Source organism: Bombus fervidus, chromosome 7 (assembly GCF_041682495.2).
Source record: "Bombus fervidus isolate BK054 chromosome 7, iyBomFerv1, whole genome shotgun sequence".
Classification (NCBI taxonomy): Eukaryota; Metazoa; Arthropoda; class Insecta; order Hymenoptera; family Apidae; genus Bombus; species Bombus fervidus.
This window is the reverse complement of record NC_091523.1, coordinates 11,518,677-11,535,544: the sequence shown is the minus strand read 5'-3', so window position 1 is coordinate 11,535,544 and position 16,868 is coordinate 11,518,677. Positions and strand designations below refer to the sequence as shown.

General features: G+C 34.0%; 4 protein-coding genes across 4 annotated transcripts in view; 2 read left to right on the top strand and 2 right to left on the bottom strand.

The window, feature by feature from the left end:
* The first annotated feature begins 16 nt into the window (after positions 1 to 16).
* On the top strand, positions 17 to 5,104 carry LOC139989474 (coiled-coil domain-containing protein 63). The gene is made up of 7 exons (XM_072007930.1): positions 17 to 2,023; positions 2,251 to 2,631; positions 2,700 to 3,034; positions 3,445 to 3,668; positions 3,802 to 4,064; positions 4,190 to 4,479; positions 4,642 to 5,104. Exons 2-7 carry the CDS (start codon positions 2,281 to 2,283, stop codon positions 4,820 to 4,822), a joined length of 1,644 nt encoding a protein of 547 aa, XP_071864031.1. The 5' UTR covers positions 17 to 2,023; positions 2,251 to 2,280; the 3' UTR covers positions 4,823 to 5,104.
* On the bottom strand, positions 4,990 to 6,530 carry LOC139988877 (coiled-coil domain-containing protein 42 homolog). The gene is given in 5 exon segments (XM_072006664.1): positions 4,990 to 5,070; positions 5,072 to 5,392; positions 5,473 to 5,712; positions 5,802 to 6,090; positions 6,311 to 6,530. Coding segments are annotated over 5 exon segments (1,047 nt in total). The 5' UTR covers positions 6,427 to 6,530.
* Positions 6,531 to 6,682: 152 nt separating this feature from the next.
* The window catches only part of Slh (sec1 family domain containing Slh), a 114,105-nt gene continuing 103,919 nt past the window's right edge, over positions 6,683 to 16,868 (bottom strand). Inside the window, exon 2 of the mRNA XM_072007901.1 lies at positions 6,683 to 8,808. Within this exon, the coding sequence (XP_071864002.1) occupies positions 6,824 to 8,713 (1,890 nt within the window). The 5' untranslated portion in view covers positions 8,714 to 8,808 and the 3' untranslated portion in view covers positions 6,683 to 6,823. The remainder of the gene's footprint in view (positions 8,809 to 16,868) is intronic.
* LOC139989445 (jmjC domain-containing histone demethylation protein 1) lies at positions 9,179 to 16,039 on the top strand. Its single transcript, XM_072007884.1, has 8 exons — positions 9,179 to 9,442; positions 9,552 to 9,831; positions 9,908 to 10,595; positions 10,673 to 10,997; positions 11,084 to 11,381; positions 11,474 to 11,769; positions 11,844 to 14,850; positions 15,936 to 16,039. The coding sequence occupies exons 1-7, from the start codon at positions 9,392 to 9,394 to the stop codon at positions 12,855 to 12,857; spliced, it is 2,952 nt and encodes a 983-aa protein (XP_071863985.1). The 5' UTR covers positions 9,179 to 9,391; the 3' UTR covers positions 12,858 to 14,850; positions 15,936 to 16,039.

The window sequence follows — 16,868 nt, the reverse complement described above, 5'->3', positions numbered from 1 at the left end:
ACTACGACACGTACATAAATACGTGATCGATGCACAAATTGTATTCGACTACTAATAAAATTACAACGATTCAACGTAGTATCCTGAAACTCAATGCTGGACATTAGACTGATATATCAAGGAACACTAGCGTCTGTTGTCGATCGTATTCTGCGACCCATTTTTACGAATATCGATATAACCTTCGCAACATAACAAGTGCTGTACTTGTTTTCAGTTGTCCTTCGATAAATATGACGTTAATGGTTCAGAATATTCCGCCTAGCACTTGAATTATACCGATTTTAATAAGACGATGATGCTTTTGTATTCCGTTCCGTCTTGGATTTTGACAATGTGGAAACGATACGATCACCGTGGAATCGATACAATCGACGTGAAAGGAGAATGATCTGTTTCACCAATAATCCCCTTTATTCTCGTTATCCTTTGCAGGTCCTTCTGTACAGGACAATCTCGACTGACTCGTAGCGTCACCGTGAACTCACTGTTTGCAAGAAGCACGCGCAGAAGGACACGAACACACGAGGCGACCAGCTCGCCGCACCGTGGTCGGCCAGGTAGTGACTCACTAGCCGCCAGTAGAAAATAAATATTACGGAATCGTGCGCCGTGCTTCTCAGCCAAGTAGAGATCCTCCCACCTTGGAGACCTCGGCTGAAAGTAATTCGTTCGACTGGTCAGGCGCGTTCCGCTACGAAAACGTTCACTCGCACTGCTAAATTCGATCCTCAGTGTAATTATGTATCTCGATTGTGATCGTTCGTATCACCAGCGACGCTACGTTATCGCATTAGATTATCTTCCGAGTAATTTACGTTTATCTCGCATCGTGTGTGCATAGTATTCAGTATTCACTTGTTCTTCGCGTTGCAATGACTATAGAAAGAAAATAAAACGCGAGATAATAAGAAAAAATACAGTGTGACAGGATTTTATATGAAAACATAAGACAATCGACCTGTCGACCTTTCCCTCTATAAGCATACTAACCTCTCCCTTGGCTGTACCCACCACCAGCGTTATCCCCACTGCTTGACCCACCTGGTCGAACCGCCACCTGACTCGATCTCACGAAATCTATGGATCGTGTTTAACATACGATCCTCCTACGTTTACCGCTGTTACCGATGTATTATGTTAAAATAAACGTTGAAATTCCTATTACTTTCTTTTATATCGACCTATAAATTAATATAGCACAAAATAAATAAACTCTTTCGAGAGTTAGAAAATATGTTTCGTACAAAATGGTTCGAGCAGTTTCACTGTAATTCCAACGTGAAATTGAACGAACGAATGAAAAAAAAGAGAAGAAAGAAAGAAACTTACTTTATTATACAGCACTTTACAAACTGCCTAGTAATAGATCGATTAAAGGAAAAGTATGTAATGAAATTTACATTTTTTTGAAGAACTGGTGATCACATGACACTATTCATTAGCAATCAAGCGTTCTTAGTAATGTAATTATTTAATAACATTAGTTATAATTAAACGGCTTGCACCATCTAGTGGTTTTTTCGAGTAACTGGTCTTATCGGAAGAAGTGAAGTTTCACTTTGATATTCAACAAGTCATTTTAATCTTTTTGTACTGTTTTTTTTTTCTTCTTTTTTTTTTAGAAACGATATCTTTCTTCGTTGTATGTCTTTTTTAATTCTTTGCAAACCGGTCTTTCTTGAATAACGATAAAATATCATTTGAACATTTTTCGCTAACTCGAAAACGATGATCCTGTTATTATACACCCCTGAGAGGGTGCTTGGCAACCGGAAACATCAACAAGAAAGAATAACGGTGCCGTACGTACAGCTAGTAGAGCTATATAGGGTGGCAGATGTGTTTCTCAAATGTCGCCGCTGAACCTCGTCGACAGTTACATTGGGAAAGTGTTTTCCTCTCCGTGGATCCTAAAGATCATCTGCGTGGACGGTGAGGAAGACACGGATGTAAACGTTGCCAACTTCCGGAAAAATCTCGGATCCATTGAGCGTAACTTTCTATAAATGATTAATAAATAGTGAGTTTCGCACTAACCTTTATACTTAGATGTCAATCGATGAAAAGAATCTTAAACAACAAGTAGTGTATAGTTTGTAATAAAGTTTGCTCAATAAATAAAGTTTGAGAAATTGTAGACTAACTATAACGTGTATTTTTATTGTATGTCGAAAGAAATAAGAAATTAACATTTAAAGAAAGATGATAATGGTATAAATATAACAAAATTGTATTATGTTTTGAAAGGTTGTAATTATTGACAAATAAAGCTCCATAATGGCGCATAAACTGCAACATATACCGGACGAGATAGAACTTGAGACGATAGCTATAACTGAACTTTCAAGATTGAAAAGGCAGTATAGGATAATGGAAAATGATCGAGGTGCTTGCACAGAGGATGCAAAATTACAACTGCATAATCAAATGAACATGATTAATCGCTTGGAGTACGAAAAAGCGGAACTCGTTCTTCGTATTAAAACTGCAACTTCGAAAACGTTTGTTCGTAAAGATGAGGAAATGGAAGAAAAATTAAAGTGCATGTTAACGGCACAAGCAAAATATGAAGAGATGATAAAAACGGAGAAAGAGGAAATAGCAGAGCTCGATAATGAAATTCGCAAGGTTTATCGATCGTTGATCTTGATTTCAAGTATAAATGTTTCGATACTATTAAGATGCTTTATTTTCAGTTATCAAAAGAGGTTGAAATTTTTAAAACAAAAGTTAGGACAGACACGCAACTAAAAGAAATATCTTTACAACAAAATAAAATGGTTTATATATTGGAAAATCGACTTGAAGTAGCAACGAAAAGATTCAATGTTGTAGTTGCTCAAAACAAAAAGCTTCGAGAAGAAATCGAAAATATTCTGAAGGAAAGATCGCAGTTCACAATACTTTGGAATAAGTTAATTAATCAATTAAACGCCGGAAAACAAATTATCAATGATTTAATAGAGCAAGCTACCATCGCGTTCAATCAAAGGGACGAAGAATTGAACAAGATTCAAGCTCTTCGTGAGAGGTACGCTCTTAAAGAATCTTTTATCTTGAATATTAGTATAAAATGAAACTACACAGAAACGTACTTAGTATTGTTGCCACAAGTTTCACGACACTCTTTACCAACGAATAGCTGCGAAAGTTGAAAAGATTGGATCGTTGTCCCCATAACTCTAAGGATTACATTAATGACCTGAAAGTTATTCGTATTTCACGTAGAACGAATTATCCATCGTTGAATTAGAAACTCGGAACCAAGAGTAACGATCGGAAATCAATGACGCGTGATAACATCCGGTGATCTCGCTTCTACATCGGTTATCCAATATTTTATTTGTCGGATCATTAATTGACTTACACTTCTGTTGCTTCCGGTGACGGTGTACGATCTTTCGAACAGAAATGAACATTGAAATATTATTTTCTTTAAAGGGGACTAAGAGATCTAAAGGCTCACGTGTCAGAAATGTGCGAATTACAAAGGACAATGGACAATGAAATGAAATTGCAAGAATTTCTTGGTGTAAAAGGACAATATCGCGAAATGGGTGATTTGAATGCAAAACGTGCAGCTGAAAGGAAAGCGAAAATGGAAGAGAAACAAGATAAGATCGAGAATTATAAAAATATCTTACAATTGATTAAAGAATTCACCGGTATTTGTGTTTTCTTTATCTTCCACACATATCGCGATACAACACGAAACATAATATTAATATTATAATAACATTAAAATAATATGAAAATTCAAAAGTAGTACATTTTTGTAATGAATAATCATTTTTGTAGGCGTGCACGACATCAATAAGCTCATAGCGTACTTTATCAAGCAAGAAGAAGAAAACTTTGCTTTATTCAGTTATGTGAACGAATTAAACGATGAACTGGAAGGTCTCCAGTCGAGGATGGCTCAGTTGACAATAGCTATACAAGACGCACGAATTATGAACGAAGTTACTGATCAAGAACAGGCCGAAACATTGGAGAAACTCAAACGAGAACTTGAAGAACAAACCGCTCTCGCTGATGCGGCTGAAGAAAATCTGATACAGGTGATATCTTACTAATTTCATCGAATATCAGAGAATCAAAATCTACGGAACCAAACCACGACGTTGAATTTCCTTAAAAATTAAATATTTCTGTTTAAATGAGTAACTGTTATTATTTGTTTCAGTGTGATGATGTAATAGAGAAATTGTTAAAAGGAATAGATTCTCTCTTTAAAGCAATTCGTTGTGACAATTCTCCGATCTTGCAACTGTTAGGTGATAATGAACAGATAACAACGTGCAATGTCATGCTATACTTAGAAATCATTGAAAAACGTATTACTCAGATGTTCCACAAAGTATATTGGCTAGATAAAGCTACCAGAACGCAACAATTGCGACTTGACGAAGAGAGAAGACCCAGATTGAAAGTGCCTCCTATTGAATATATTGCCCCTACCCAACCCTGTGCCTTGTAAGTCCTTTGATTCCATCTACCTCCATCTACTCCTCTTTTCTTTCTTATCTTTCCCTATTTCCAATACTTTTGAATTTTTCTTATCTCTTTGTTTTCGTTTAGCGTTCTTTGCGTATAATGTTTATAATGATTATTTATTGAGAAAATTAAATTGTATAGATGTATCGAAAAAGAAGAATTACAGATCGTATCCGAAGGTTTAGAACAGCCATTAACGCGCGATGAAGCTACTAAAAAGTTAAAACAAAGACTCGAAGAAGATTACTCGGAACTGCTGCATAATATATCTGGTTGTCATTTACCGGCAGCTAGAAAAATCATACAGAAACGATATCAATAAAATGGTAACAGAAAGCCTGTAAATTGGATAGACAATCATTAACATTTACGAAGTACAAGGTAATTGGCCGAATCCTCGACGTAATTGTGCGACTCGTAAAACTGTTCTTCCACAAATTTTCAATCCAATTTTTAGTAACAGATACAGTAATAAGATACTTATCAGTATTATATATATTTAATTTCTTTAGAATATTTATTTACAGTAGCTGGACAAGTAATTTCAAGTAAAAGGATTCTCTTATTTCGCTGCGCGTTTTTTTGCAACTCTTATGATTCGTTTTAATTCAAGAATGGTTCGTTTAATATGATCTAACTGTTGCTCGACGTCATCTTTGGTTACAGTCACGGGAATATCCTTTCTCTTGCAGATCTGTTGATATAGATTCCAGCAACACGTTTTTACTTGCATGTGCTCCAAATTTTTCTCCGCTGCAGTTACTTTTATTTCAGCCACGATTGTTTCCCATTTACGAGCTTGTACTTCTGCCCAATCGCGTCTTGCTTGTAGTTGCGCTAATTTATTATTCAACCCCATAATTTTTTGCGACTTTGACTCTGTCATATGATGCTATAAAAAAAGAGATACGCATCCTTTCCATTGTACAATTATAAATGGAAAACTAATAAAATATATCTTAAGAAAATTACCATTTCTGTTCCCCTTTCTTCTAATATCTCGAGATTTTTATCCTGATGCTCGGACAAAATCGTTCGTGCTTCGATTAAAGTTTCGTAACGATTAAAAATCTCAGAAATCGAATGAAATTCGCCTGTTTCGACAATAACCCTGTCTAAATAATCATGATATTTTTTATATTCTTTTACATATTTCTTCATTCTATCTCGAACATCATTCATATAACTTAATTTTTCTTCGAATTCTTTTATCTGAAACATATGTTCTGCTAAATAAAAAATATTATATTTCCACTACTACGTAAATAATTTTTTTTGTTAATTTTATTGTGATATGTTACTTCTTCCATCCTATTTGCTTGACGATCGCGTTCTTCTTTAATTTTACTATCCGCGCGATCGCGTTTTTCTTGATTTTCCCTTACGAATCTGTTGAATTTTATAAATGATTCTCGGAGGAACAATTCCTGACGTCTCATCTCGTCCCATTGCTCGTCCATGAATTTCCGCTTTTTCTCTTGTTCGACCCATTTTGCACGTAATCTCTCTTCGGTTTTTGCTAACTCACAACGCGCTCTAACTACTTCTAATGCTGGGTAAACTCTTGGCTTATCCCATTCAGGATACTTTCTAATACATAAAAGACAAAACTCACATATCTTTGAAGATGTTAGCTTTTTTTTTAATTATATAAAGAAAAAGCATAAAAATAAGATACTTTGACAACCTTTTTCATAAAATTTTACATCAGTTTCCTAATTGTTATCGAACTGAAAATAAAAGAATGCAAAGAATATACTTGTAATGTATCGCAAATTGATTATATGAAATAGTTTCTTTGTTACATTACTTAACATCACGATCTTTTTGCTTCGAGAAGAAGTATTCCGTAACAGCTTTTTGCGGGTCTGTTGTAATAACAGCTCGTCGAACAAAATTTTTTACTTCTTCTTGTATGGTAGCCATCTTAATTTAGTAGAAATGATGTGAATAAAAATAAATGTTTTAATACGATTTTCACTAAATTTTTGATATTCCACGAGAAGATGTTAATTGTATGTATAATCCATTGATCAAACAATTTGAAATACAGGTTTGTTTCTTTACTAGCCAAAAATCCCTAGATTTTTTATGTAGCATATTTTAATTGAACATACATCTGGACCATGGACAATGTATTAGATGTAACAAGTTCAATGACAGGTAAATACAATTAGAAAAATTGTATTTAAAATAATTAAACGTATTTTATTTATTTTACATTTTTACAAAGAGTCAATTACAGTAATGTGGAAAATCACTGTATACTATAAAGGAATGGGAAATAAGTATTTTCAGATATTTATTGTATAATATGCAAATTTTACGAGTGAACTTCTTGCCCTAAGAGTGAAAGTTGTTTAAGTAACTGTTTTGCATTAATAAATGTTGTAGAACCATACGTGATTCGTTTATTGACCCCAGCCCCACTTTTTTGTTTTACATAGTCCACTAGGTTTTGATATTCTATGTAATTTCCGCCACCAACAATAAAAACAATTACATCTTGGAATGTTGGCCTGTTCTTTGGCATTTGTTCTGTAGGCTTTAAGAGCTTTGGATCTAAATAACAATAATCATCTGCTTGAGATGATTGCCTTGATTCCATTAATTCATCAACTATTTTTGTGACTGGTAAATTATGCTTCTTAACAACCAAATTTTTTACTCCCTCCATTACAAAAGATGATCCTTGGTTCATTAATTTTGAAAACATACTAACTGTTTTAGTACCACCACCTTCGTAATTATTTTGGATTTCTGCTATTCTGGTGTAACTTCTTAACCGTTTTATGTATATCAGAGGATTTAAGTCACACCCAGCAGCAAATAATGCTGTCTCAAGTTTACTATATTCACTGTCTGACATATTTGTACAAATATAATATATAATAGCAAGACGTAATTTATCTTCTGGAGTACCACAGTCTGGGTCACTTATTGTTTCTAATACACTTCTATCTAATGTTTGCCTGCTCATTATTTTCTCTTCTAATTCAAAAAATGTGTCAAGTCTCCTGGACTTTATAAAATTCAAAATACCTGTTGCAATTGATGTATGCATATCAATCAATCGTTTCATTTCTAAGAGTTGTGGTAGATTATTAACAGCATTTGTCAAACGTGCTGTATTATTGGAAACCATCGATAATGCTACTTCACTATCATTATCAATACCCATAGATGATTTGAGCTTTTTAACATCATCTTCAAAAGTACGATACTGTTCTAACTCTTCTTGTATAGCTTCAGCTACTCTAGGGAATGGACTACCTTTATGTTGACACCAAAATCTATCTCTGTTATCTAATTCATAAGCTCTAGTCTTTGAACGTGTTCCTCCTGCAGGAGATCTTCCCACATTTTCCTCGACAACAAGTCTATTCAATGTCATTTCTAATACATCATGCGCCAATGCTTGATAGGTCCATGTATGATGTAATGGTGTTGCCATATCTATGTTACGATCCAATATAATTAAAAGTGGTCTTTGAAAACTATAATGACCAGTTGTTTCACTTTCAAATAAATTATTTCTTGTATCCCAAACATTTTCCCTTAGTTTTTTATCAATCATTTTAGCAACCATTTCTGCAGCATTTCCTCTTGGACATCTTATAACCGGTACAGTACCCAATGTAACAAACACAGAGAAAAGACAATCAACTATAATTTCCATTACAGATTCCATTTCAGTGTCTTTTACTTCACCCCGATTAATTGCATGATACGATATGACATCACTATTTTGATGTCTCAGGATAAATAAATCATCCTCCAATGATATAAAATTCAAATATTGATCAAATACTTTGTGAATATTTGACACTACACCTCCAAGTAATGCAGCAGCTGCTAAATCTTCCATCTTCTGCCTGGTTATTGGTGATATAAAATTCAAGTGATAAATATCATATAACCCATTTTGCAAATCTTGACCAATTCTACCAAGATTTTCATCTGTAGGTGCACAAAAATAAATAGCTGGTACTTCAGGAATAGAATCCCTGTCAGAATGTAATTGCATATGGAGTGTAATACCAAGTTCTCTGAGCTCTTTTACAGATATTAACGGTGAAATAATATCCTGTCCAAGTCTATCATAAATTAAAACTTTCCACACTGGTATTGCTTCTTCTAATTTTTTTTCCGGTTGATTCAGATTTAACATCAGTTTTAAGGCATTTATTTGCCTGTCACGAAGGCTCATCATGGTTAACTCGTTTATTGAGGTCTTTATTTTTTAAAACTTTCCTCACTTTAATAAATATTTTAAATTTTATAGATGAAAAGATATCTTTCAACTCTCTATAATTAATATTTTGTGATTATATAAAAAAATAAAAGATTTAAAACACTATAATATAAATAAATATGTCAATATTCGATTCTTAACTCTAAATTGTCAAAAAATATCCATACAATATAATACTACTAGGCTTAACACTGTGATATGGAACACATCAATAGTTCTCTGAAATGATACAAAATCTCTAGATCATTGCTGATATCTTATATGAAATATAATTAAAAATTGTACAATTATAATATCTTTAAAAAATATATACTTTTATGTTCTATAATACTACGTAAAAATAGGAAAGTATTTTTTAAATTTATACATAATCAGATGTAACATAATATTATATGAAATAATGTGAAATTTTTTGTGGCTCTTATTGGTAGCATTGGCCGGCAACAAAATGGCGACCTCATTTTACTGGGAAAGTAAAATCAAAGAAAAGTTCGATGTTAACATTAGACTATTGTGCGTGACATGTAAATAATAAACGAGATTGTGTTTATATAATATTAAAGGAACTAGTTTGACCTTCAAAGGACAATATACATTGAATATTCGATGAGATTTCGATGATACGTTTCTGACAGCATGTCTGCAATGGCCGATGACTCCACTTCTCTGCCAAAAAGGCGTCAATTGGTAAACAAACCTAGCATAACTTTTTAATTTAACATTAATTCCAATTGTTCTATGTGAAGTTTGTAAAATTTTGCTAAAAAAATCATATTTGTCATGAATTTTATTGTAGCGAGAAAGAACTCGAAAGTTATATACAGACGACTGGACCATAGGCGATGAGGAAATCGAGGGTCGTAGGACTTTCCAACTCGATGAAAAAATCGAGTGTGAAAGATATAACCTTAACAATTTCACTGGGTTATTCCGTGAAATGGCAGGTTCTGAATTCAATTTAGCATACCTGCAAAAGCATGGTCTGAGCATACCATTGCTCTTCAGGGATAAATCTGGATTGGGACTAAGAGTCCCTAGTACAAATTTTACTGTGAATGATGTCAGGACTTGTGTTGGTATGTTTGATTTAATTAAACATATTTTATTTAATATCCAGATTATTCAAAAATATTCACTGACAATGTTTGTCAGGTTCAAAAAGGATATTGGATGTAATGGATGTTAATACACAGAAGAATGAAGATATGACAATGAAAGAATGGCAGAAGTATTATGAAGATCCCAACAAAGAGCGGCTGTTAAATGTAATTTCATTAGAGTTCAGTCATACCAAGTTAGAAAACTATGTACAATCACCTGAAATAGTACGACAGGTTGATTGGGTAGATGTTGTATGGCCAAGACACCTAAAAGAAGCACAAGTGGAATCTACAAATCTGTTGGAAGATATGATGTATCCAAAAGTGCAAAAGTATTGTCTCATGTCTGTAAAGGGTTGTTACACAGACTTTCATGTTGATTTTGGTGGAACCAGTGTATGGTATCACATTTTAAGAGGTGGTAAAATATTTTGGCTTATTCCTCCTACTGAAAAGAATTTGACTCTTTATCAAGAATGGGTATTAAGTGGTAAACAATCTGATGTATTCTTCGGAGACATGGTAGACAGATGTGGTAGGATAACTTTAACAGCTGGCATGACTTTGTTTATTCCAACTGGTTGGATTCATGCTGTGTATACTCCTCAAGACTCTTTAGTATTTGGTGGAAACTTTTTACACAGTTTTGGTATTGAAAAACAATTAAAAGTTGCACAAGTAGAAGAACATACAAAAGTGCCACAAAAATTCAGATATCCATTTTTCACCGAAATGTTATGGTATGATGAACTATTTAAGAAATTCAAAAGAAATCTGTTATATTATCTATACAGCGATTTTTTGTTATTTATTACAGGTATGTTTTGGAGAGATATGTTCATGTTCTTCTAGGCAGAAGTCACTTGGATATTACTGAATCACAACGTCAACATTCAGTACCACAACACCACCAACATGTACATTTAACACCATTTGAATTGCATGGTTTAAAAGCAATAGTTATGTATCTACATTCACTACCTTCTACGAAGAAGAATGTGCCTGAGCTAATTCGTGATCCGGTTGCCTTAATTCATGATGTTCGATGTCTAGTAGAACAACATAGACATGATAATCCAGAAGCAGCTGTAACAGGAAGTCCTGTTTTACCACCTCCACCTCCCTTGACAATTGCTGAAAGAGTATGTATAAAATGTTAAATTTTATTAATAATGTTTATTTCTTACATCATATTTACACATATCTTATGACATCACTGGCATAACAGGAACGCTTGAGGATAACTAAGAAAAGTTTTACAAAGATTCAGAGACACCACTCGCAAGAAAAATCTGAAAGAGCTTTTCCGCGACGAAGACGTACTAGATGTAAGAAGTGCGAAGCATGTACAAGAACTGATTGTGGAGAATGTATGTACTGCCAAGATATGGTAAAATTTGGTGGAAGTGGTCGTGCCAAACAAACATGCTTAATGAGGCAATGTTTGAGGCCTATGCTGCCAGTTACTGCGGCTTGTAAAGTTTGTCGATTAGATGGTTGGGGTCAACCACCTGCACCGTTAATGGGTATTTATTTATTTTTTTATTTCTTTCGATGAATCATCAATCTATTGTTAAGGTAATAAGTAGAGATACTTCATTTTTAATCTTCGATACAGGAAAGCCAACACCTACAGCTTCGTCAAGTTTAGTAGAATGCTCGATATGCTTCGACATTGTACATCCTGAATGTATAGGATTGGATCCACAAACCATAACCGTTAGCGACGATTTACCGAACAGTTGGGAATGTCCCGAGTGTTGTGAAAGCGGTCGAAATCTAGATTGTAGACCACGACAACCTAAGGCTCGTGCTCGAAAACTTTCCGTATCTAGTGCAGCTTCATCAGCACCCACAACAGATTCTGAAAGGGCTACCACACCAAGTAAACGTTCAAGACCCGATCCCAGCGATGTAAGTCCCCAAATGGAATCTGAAACGGTCTAAGAATACGAAATTATTCATGGTTTCTATACAAAAAATTCCAGGCATGGAATGACAGAGAACCGGCTGAGGGTGAACAGCGAACAGCTTTGCGTACACAATTAGCTGTACAATTAACTGGTTCAAGTAGTAAGTCATTGAAGAGGCCCCACGTGGTGGTTAGGCCTGTTCCACTTCCGCCTGTTCAAAGACCAGGGCCCGATTTTAATGGACAATCTTTAGCATATGACAAGACAGCATTACTTGCTATTTTTAGATTTTTAAATATAAAGGACCTGGCGAATTGTGCCTTGGTTTGTCGTACATGGGCCAGATATAGTATAGATCCTAGTTTGTGGAGAAAATTGGATATGTCTCATTCCCATCTAACAGCTTTACACTTAACTGGTATAATACGCCGCCAACCGGAAAATCTGTCCCTTGACTGGACAAATGTTACTAAAAGACAATTAGCTTGGCTATTAAGTAGATTACCACAGCTCAGAACATTATCTTTACAAGGTTGTACGTGGACTGGAGTCTGTGCTTTAAGAACATGCACTTGTCCACCACTTGTTACCTTAGATCTAAGTCATGTATCTGGACTAAATGATTCAAGTTTGAGAGAAGTGCTCAGTCCACCTACAGATTCGAGGCCTGGTCTAATCGATAAAACTTCAAGACTAAAACATCTTAAAAATTTATCTTTGGCTGGATGTGATATAACTGATGTAGCTTTGAGATATATAGTTCAACATTTACCCTATCTGGAGACATTAGATCTTTCTTCTTGTGGTAGAGTTACTGATGCTGGTGTAGCTCAATTAGCAACTCCACCAGCGCAAGCAGTGACGAACCTGGCATCATTGAATTTGGCAAACTGTAGATTACTCACGGAAGCAACATTAGATCATTTGGCGAGATGTAAAGTGCTTAAACGTTTAGATCTTAGACATACTACTCAAGTCTCAACTCAATCTGTAATTAAGTTTGCTGCAAAAAGTATTCATAATTTGCATGTAACTGATGTTAAATTGGTAGAAGAAAAGAAATTTAAAGCAGAAGTTAAAGTTACATGAAAAAATGTATTTTTTCTTTTTTTTTTTTCCTTCTTTTAAACTGTTACGAGGACTTTTGAAAAGTGCAATTTGGTTACCGTGTAAAACCATAAGAAATGGCAATGAACTTAGTACTGGATTTCAATTAATAATTATTTATTATCACAAAAACCCATTAACACTATATCGCATCTTCATAATATAAGAGAATGGACCTGACTAGTATAGGATTTCTATTTGATAATGTTCAGTTTTATCGATGTCACCGTGCAATCTGGGCGAAGAAAAAAGAAAAAAAGGAAAATACTGCTTATATATGATTTAAAATGACCAAAATATTTTTTATGTTCTGCTTTTTATTATGGTAGATGCTGTCTTCCTTTATGCCTGGATAGCTCTGTGCATTCTTCAGAAGTATTTTTACGAATACAGGATATTAAATAAGTAATGCAGATTCTAAAAAAAATATTTGAGTGACTAATACAAACCTACACTAGTTGAATCTAAAATACGTCGAAATATAGCAATGGTTAGCATTCCTAATACTAAAATTGTATAAAAGCGAAATGTTAGGTTCTACTAACCTTGCCAACCAAGAAAATCATTACTCGCTTAATATTCAGTATTCTATGAAATCGAAATATAATACTTACATCGATATGGAAATTTTTACTGTCGTATTGCTGAAAATGCGAACGTTCAGTATTTATTTTGTAATTCTATGTGGATGTAAAAATACAAATGCGGGTAAAAAACATATTAACATTCATAGTCTTATAAAAAACTCAGCAGATTAACACACCGACGCTATCATTCGCCGATATATTGCTACAAAAGAAGAGATATATTTATTTCTGCTGTGTTTGGATAGGTGTCCAACATGAAGATTACTAATTCATTCAAAAGTCAGAAAAGTAAAGCAGTTTATTGACCATGTAAACTTATACCCTAATTATAAAACCGAAAACGCGCAATGAAACATATTCGATTATACTATTTCATATTACATACATAATTAACGTTATACTGAAAAACATGTATATTACACAAATGTTTTAATTTTCGACCCAAACTAATGTTAAACGTAATGTCGAATGTTTTTATGTAAACGAATGTACATACATGATTTCTTTTTTCTCTTTTTTTTTTTTTATAAATTTACTTTCCCGTTTTATTTTGTTAGCGTGCATATTATGTACGTAATTTAAGAGTGATAATAATACCGAGCAATAAGAATTTAATTACCTGCACTTTCAAACTAACTGTAGCTGTATAATTAAAGTATGTCACATTGTTTGTATCATCTCTGTGAAAATATCTCCTAAAGAACACGATCTACTCGTGATTAAAATTCAGCATATTTTTTTTAATTTAGCTTTGGTATAATCAGTTTCACTATACTCGTTATTGTCAGATTGTTTATGACGAGTAAAATTTTTATAACTGGAACAGGTTTTAGGAGCATTTAAGATACAAATAATGTTCTAAAACTATAACACTACTGTATATGTACATAGAATATGTAACCCATTGGAAAACAATAGTAATATTCTGATTTTTCAAATATAATTTTGAATTTTAAAAATACCGCTATCATCTCCGCTCATTTATTTTCGGCATTTTACATTCCTTTTCTAATTGTATTAGCAGAAATGTCGATGCAACAGAAAAATAGGAAAGAAAAGATGTTCAATAAACATATAATTATGAAACAAAAATTTGATATATTTGTTAACGACGATGACTATACGCTTGTAATGTAAATTAAATGCAAGTGAAATGTTTGCGACGCCAGTGTAAAAAGCATCACTAGGGATTTTATCAGACTTCATGTTACATGTAGGTAAGCGTTCTTTTCAAACTACGTTAATGCGTAGTTGCAGCTTCGTTGAAGTTGAAATAAACGTAGTGATTTATGTTATTGTGTACTCTAAATAAAATATCATCGTTGAAAAAATATAGCTTGTACATTCTGGAAATAACCTGCTTGTTGATTGATTTCAATTGCCAGCATGTAAGTGTTGTATTGATTTTTTAGATTGTAAATAACCTGTATAGAAACTTGATGATCAAGTAATAATCGTCTTTATTAAAAAATATTTTACAACAAAATAGCAAAAAGGCAATATTCGTAATCTCATATAAACATTCCCGGCGTTCATGCGAAATATTACGATAGATGTGTGTAGATGTGTTATATAGAACACATATTACGTGACATGCGCCACAGGCATTGCGTCTTTTGTTTCGATCAATAGATACGGTTTGACAGTTTCTCTCTGGTCCGTTACACCATTCCGTGTAAGGACAGCGTAAGTATCGTTACGCGTACACAAGATATTTACCATAGATACTAAAGAGAATAAATTAGTGCGTTTAATAATCGGTACAACAACGTAGTAGCTCTGTACTTTGCAGTTGATTGAACAAAAATTCTATTTGTATAATTTTCTACAAGAAACGTTAGGCGATAAGTGAGTGTGCGTATAATAGTTGCGTTTGATTTTTCAAACATAATATTTTCTATATTTCCAAATGTAATAATTATATGTGTATGTATACAATTGTTCATAATCATTCTTAGAAATGTTTTTTTTTTTTATATTAACTTAACTCTGCTAACACGAAGTCTTGGAGAGTGAAACTATTTTCCCGTTGTTTTACTAAATCATCTTTGAGTCTGTTGACTTGTGCTTTAAAGAGATAATTACCTTTTCTTAATGCAGCTAAACGTCCTTCGTGTTTTTTTTTCTTTTTGGCTTATTTATGTCAAACTATATGTACAATTAAGAGATTCTTATTTGACATGTCCTATAATAATTTGTATCACCTGTAAAGTATTTCGTTGATTTTCTAGAGATTCATCTTCATTTTCAGATTCCTTAGATTCTGATCCTTCTGATTGCGTTTCTTCTTCTTCCTCCTCTTCCTCTTCATCCTTATCGTCATCTTCACTTTCTGATATTAACATTGCAATTTTATCAACTTCTTTCTGAGGATATTTATACTTCTTCTTTTCTTCTTTCAACAATTTTTGTTGCTGTTTAATTTGTTCTTTCGTATTCGATGATTGATTAAATTCTGTTTTTTTTCAATCAGATTCGAAATATTGTCAAGAGATCATCAACAGAAGCTTGTCTCGTGTTTAAAGGGTGCGACGATATCGAGAGAGTCAACCAGTGTAGGCTGGGACACTCTTAGAGGTATTAATCTTCAGTATTTTCGTGCTTACGGAGATTCGACAAATATTCGTTCAAGTAACCAAAATTTTCATCGCAGAGGCTGAAAAATGAGCGAAAATGGCGATAAGATCTCCCAGGGAGAAGAAATTGCACAAATAGAACCGAAACCTCTGCGCTATCCTCCGTATCCAGGATATTCGTACCACGAACCTGGAAGGCCTGTTTCCAAGTATTCGGCTCGTTATGCTCATCAAAGTTTAGAAAATACTAACATGAGAACTAACGAACCTGACGACAATCCATCAAATAGTTCGTCTCCTGCTTCTGGTTCGCCAAATAAAGAAACTCCTACTCTTGTAGACGATAAGGAGACCGCAACAGAACCAGATATCATGGAAAACAATTTTGAAAATGACACATTAAGCGGAAGTCGTCCATTAAGCCCGAAAGATGAACAATCCAAGAACCTTACGGAACAGGATGACATTTCCGATCAAAAAATCGATCAAGATAATGTGGATACATGTAAGGTAGAAAGCTCGATAAACAAATATAATAACGACAGAGATCAAAACACAGAAGAGAAGGATACTCAGAAATTCGAAATTGAGAAAACCATGCCCTGGTTGCGAATGATTCATGAGGACAAGAATCTCTCGAGGCAGATGTTCCTTTACTTGACCCACACGGAACTGAAATCTAAGATCGAGGACATCCAGAAGAAAGAGACGCAGGCGTGCAATAAGCAGTGTTGGGACGAGGCTCTGCGGTTGAGGGACATGAAGAACAGGCTGGAACTAATTCGCGAAAAGAGGATGTATCATACGGAAAACATCGATTTAGACGAAGA